General features: G+C 52.7%; 4 protein-coding genes across 4 annotated transcripts in view; 2 read left to right on the top strand and 2 right to left on the bottom strand.

Annotated features, from left to right (window-relative positions):
- Positions 1–1,211: 1,211 nt before the first annotated feature.
- N656DRAFT_680765 (uncharacterized protein) lies at positions 1,212–1,538 on the top strand (the record flags this gene model as incomplete). Its single annotated transcript, XM_064810551.1, has 1 exon — positions 1,212–1,538. A coding segment is annotated over one exon (327 nt), but the record flags the coding sequence as incomplete, so codon positions are not given.
- A 992-nt stretch (positions 1,539–2,530) lies between these two features.
- N656DRAFT_785505 (uncharacterized protein) lies at positions 2,531–3,305 on the top strand. Its single transcript, XM_064816403.1, has one exon. It carries the CDS (start codon positions 2,637–2,639, stop codon positions 3,090–3,092), a length of 456 nt encoding a protein of 151 aa, XP_064664860.1. The 5' UTR covers positions 2,531–2,636; the 3' UTR covers positions 3,093–3,305.
- N656DRAFT_785502 (uncharacterized protein) lies at positions 3,119–3,800 on the bottom strand. The gene has a single exon (XM_064816402.1). It carries the CDS (start codon positions 3,644–3,646, stop codon positions 3,479–3,481), a length of 168 nt encoding a protein of 55 aa, XP_064664859.1. The 5' UTR covers positions 3,647–3,800; the 3' UTR covers positions 3,119–3,478.
- Positions 3,801–3,825: 25 nt separating this feature from the next.
- Positions 3,826–4,341, bottom strand: part of N656DRAFT_720392 (uncharacterized protein) — a gene marked incomplete at both ends in the record, with an annotated part of 3,392 nt that continues 2,876 nt past the window's right edge. Inside the window, one exon of the mRNA XM_064812444.1 lies at positions 3,826–4,335. Coding sequence (XP_064664858.1) covers positions 3,826–4,335 — 510 coding nt within the window. The remainder of the gene's footprint in view (positions 4,336–4,341) is intronic.

Genomic DNA, 4,341 nt, shown 5'->3' with positions numbered 1-4,341 from the left:
ATATGCTCCTTTCTCAAGCCTCTTACAGCTCCTCCGTAACTGTAGCCGTTTGGGATCTTTCATTACCGCTCTATTATACTACCCCAGGGGGTGGTGGAAGTGTAAATGATGATGTTGGATTAACTTATTAGCCCGTTAGCCTTCCATCTCTAGAGAAAGCTAATGACGTGAACTCACTACAGCGGAGGGCATATATTCATGTCGGTGTTAGGTGTATACGTCGGTCTTAACATCCACGGTAGCAGTCCACGAACTAAACTATCCAAAGTCAAACGGCACTAGGCTATGTACCGTAGGTAAGGGTGTGCCAAGCTACGTGGCCCGGAGGTCTTGGATCCAAATTTGTCTTGTACTGCCCATAGAGCAAAAGTCCGGTCCACCCCAAACTGTTCGATGGTCGATGGCGTCTCACAACTCGTTTTACGGCGCCTACTCAGGAGAAGTCCATCGCGCCCACCTCCTATAGCTACTAGTAGGTATAGTAGCTAAGTACACGCAGATGTCTACCCCATGGGGCGAGTCTGTGGGAGCGCATGGCTTTTCTGGCAACCCAAGGCCCAAGTAAGCTCCAATCGAGCAGCCCTAGGGCCACACGACGCCATAGGTAGCGCAGGTATTGGTCTTCCACGAGGTCATGGCAACCTTGAAGGAGATGGGGTGATCAGTCATATATACGTGAGACTTCAATACACGCCAGAGCATTGGCTTGAGAACATGGGCTCAACTGCCAGGGAAGTTCACTGGCGCGGGAACTCCAACTGGGATGTAAGCTCCCCGCCGACGCTCTCCCTATTCACCAGAGCGACAACGATTCGAGTATGGCTGAGGAGGAGCGCGAGATAAGACGCCGCGTCTGGTGGCTCCTCTACATCGTCGACCGCCATCTCGCGCTTCACGAGAACCGGCCGCCTGTTCTCTCAGATGGCGAATGCAGTGGCCTTCTTCAACCAATGAACGACATGGACTACCAGGAAGGGAATCTCCAAGCTCGCCTGCAGCTCTACGGGTCGCCATTTCAGTGTACTAGTCCTAGTCTCTACGGTTTTTTCTTGCCGCTCATGGCAGTTCTCGGCGAGGTTCTGGACCACCGGCGCCCTACGCTCTCGGTGGCAGAAAAGGTAACGTCGTATGAGCGGAGCCTGAAAAGCCTAAAGCAGCAATGCAAAGAGCTGCGGGGGGCAGCCGCTGTCGCCCAGAACCGGCTGGCTGCGGCATACGGCACCTACATGGTGCATGTATTGCGCATCCTGCTCACTCGTGGGCACTGGGAAGTCAACCTTGTCGACAACAGCGATCGGGGCTTGAGCTTGGCTTTCTTTGACGCCGCTACACATACGCTCTCCACGGCGAAGGCCGTCAGCGATATCCTCAAGTTGGACCCCGGCTTGGAGCTGATGCCGTTCTTCTTCAGCATCTTTCTCTCTCGGGGTTCCTTTCCACTTCTAGTATTTGCCACCAGGCTGCAGTTCCAGCAGCTGCCAGGCCTCCACCAGTTGTACGCCGTTGCACTCCGCGCTCACGAAGCTTGCATAGTTACGGGATCAGTGTCGGCCTCGCCGCATCGGCTGGCACTATGGAGTTGGTGGGGGATGCAACCGTTCCACACCTGGAGCCGTCCTGGAGGAGATGAGAGTGGACGAATACTGGCCTGTTCTCCGATGCCGACGCTTTATACATGCAGCCGGCTCCGACGATACATACAGGAGTCGAAGTCTCTGCTTGTCGTGGAGGCCCGGAGATCAGGACGTTTTCCATTTGCCCTACCTCAACCTAAGGACGATGAGAATGCGATATACGAAATCGGGGCAATACCTACATGATGGGGATGGCTTCAGCCCAAACACGTACCTTGTTGAACCGGATGATCTTGCTTTGGCCGTCCGATTCGAATGCGCCCCTGGACCGACAGATGTTAAGGGACTATCAGGGGATCCCGTGGGTCTAAGGATAGGTTGTGCTGTTTTTTATTGTATAGCAATGCAGTTCAGATAAATTGACACTTTCCATTCTTGTGTGAAAAATCCACGCGATCTCTCTGCATCATAAACACCGTATGGGCCACTTGCTTGGAATAACCGCTTCAGGCCCGGGGAGGCCATTCTATGTGGGTTTAATATGCTCCACGACAACTGGGCGTAAAGCAGAGGGGCGGGTGACGTCGCGAAACATTCACGCCGAAGCACGGCGTGTCGCTCAACGAAAGATAAGATTGGATCAGCGACGCGAGGTAAGTTGTTTTTCGTGGCGCATCCGTTGAGCTTACCGTCTCATCGGGCTCATCGAACATAATTGAGTTCTGCCACTTGGTACGTACCTTTTCTACCACTTGGTACGTACCTTTTCTACCACTTGGTACGTACCTTTTTCTGCCATTTGTACGTACCTTTTCTGCCACACGGTATTTCTTTTTGCCGCTGAAATCACGGTCCCGTATTTTCCAACAAGGGCTTTTCAAGCACTACTTCCCAATGTTCTCACCAGCCGGAAAATGGCATATGTAAACGTCACGTGATTAAGGTATGAATATCGGCTCTATTTCATCTACCGACGACCATAAGGCGCCCTACGTGGAGTTTAAATAGGAGTCGTGCCACCTTCTTGTGGAATGCCTCTAGTACCTCTGGACATTTCTCGAAATGGGCGGTGGGTTCCCAAGAATTGTGCCGAGGAAAGTAGCTGGCCGACATTGCAGTCTATCAACAAACCGACAACGAGTGCACTCTGTCACCGTCACCAAGAAGCGTCGCTCCACCTGCTTGCTGATGTGGCGGTGCGGGGGCGGTCGGAGCCGGCATCTGCGTTTTCAAGCTTCAGGGACTTGCTCCGAGACGAATCTGATGTGGGGGACCTTTCTCCACGTTACATCGAGAATGCTACGTTACCCTCAGGCCCAAACGCTAGAGTTTACCCTCCCGAATGGATTGGTGTTGCCGATCAGCTGTCTCAGTGGGCAGAGAGCTGGGATGGAGGGAATGGGAATCGGCACGGGCGCGGAGGAGGCACCTAGGGGAATGATTACATCCCATGAGTGCGGTAATGTGATGGCGCCCAGAAGTCCATCCCGGTTGGCATATAGTCTCAGAGGCAGCTAGAGAAGTCGGGAGACTGGACCAGGAGAAAATAGGGGTCCATCCTCCTCCAGAGGAAGTGTCGGATTCTTTCATGCATGAATTTCTGAATTTACGCGAATAAAAGGACTAGGAGGTTTTTTCCCCAGCGGCTCCTATCTTGCCTGCACATTCGTTTACTTCTCCCTCGCCCACCACTGTCTCCCGCCCTGCCGCTTCCCCAGCCGCCGGGCCTACGAAAAAGGTGGTAATAGAAAATAAGATCTCCTGTCAGTGGTTGAATGCCCGTCTCCTCGCTGAGGTGAAGGACAAACCCACAGTGCCATTGAATCCGGTGTGTCGTATCGCTGTCCTAGACGCAAATTAATACATCTATTGCGCCCTTGAAAATTGGCACCATAAGACTAGTTTCATCCTTCTCTATCCACACTCTGCTTTTGCCATTCTTGGGCTGGAAGAATTTCGGGACATAGGCAGGGTACTTGATGAACTTCCTGTGCGCCTCTGTCGCTGTTGATGAGCTGGATTTGGGACGGACGGAAGAGGCCAAAGCCGAACATGTCTGAATGGGCAGTCATATGACGTCACCACATTACGATTTTGGGAACTGGCGATTTTCAGGTCGCAGGAATAACAAAGACCAGAAGAAGTTTCTCGAAAATACTCGAACAACGACGGATATATATTAACGGCGCCTCCCGGGCCCTTTTCTGTGGCACGCTATGATGAAAAAGTAAGGGACAAAATCAGTGCGTGATCAATGTTCTAACAGATGCGTCGGTTTTGTCCGAAACGCTATGACTGACACTCGTCCGGTTGAACTGCTGATAACGATTGTTGATGGCGCTACGGCCGAGCATACCGGCCGATATTCTGGAGGCAGCCAAAGCCAGTTTTTCGAGCCCCTCGTGACCCACTTGCCATCCGAGCTTACACCGTAGTCTTGACGATGGAGAGTTGGCGAAGCAGTTCTTGACGGTACCAGGTGGAGGGTGTATGGCGGCGGCATAGGTAGATCGATAGTACCAAAATCCGTCTGGAGATGTAAGCCGGTAGGAGTAAATGATATAGCATAGGGGATTCTGTCAGTATTGAGCGTCTGCGTGCATCTCCCGGTCGCCGCATCCCAGATCTTAATAGTCTTGTCATCTGACCCTGAGGCGACGAGCCTTAAATCGGGCGAGAACGCGACGGAGATGACCGAGCCGCTATGCCCCTGAAGCGTCTGCGTGCATCTCCCGGTCGCCGCATCCCAGATCTTAATAGTCTTGTC

This window comes from Canariomyces notabilis (genome assembly GCF_033297395.1).
Source record: "Canariomyces notabilis strain CBS 508.74 unplaced genomic scaffold N656scaffold_46, whole genome shotgun sequence".
NCBI lineage: Eukaryota > Fungi > Ascomycota > Sordariomycetes > Sordariales > Chaetomiaceae > Canariomyces > Canariomyces notabilis.
This window is presented reverse-complemented; position numbering and strand designations above follow the sequence as displayed.

What these genes read in the sequence shown, in the direction of transcription:
- N656DRAFT_785505 (XM_064816403.1), top strand. Translation starts at nt 2,637, where the DNA reads ATGGGCGGTGGGTTCCCAAGAATTGTGCCGAGGAAAGTAGCTGGCCGA.
- N656DRAFT_785502 (XM_064816402.1), bottom strand. Translation starts at nt 3,646, where the DNA reads ATGACTGCCCATTCAGACATGTTCGGCTTTGGCCTCTTCCGTCCGTCC.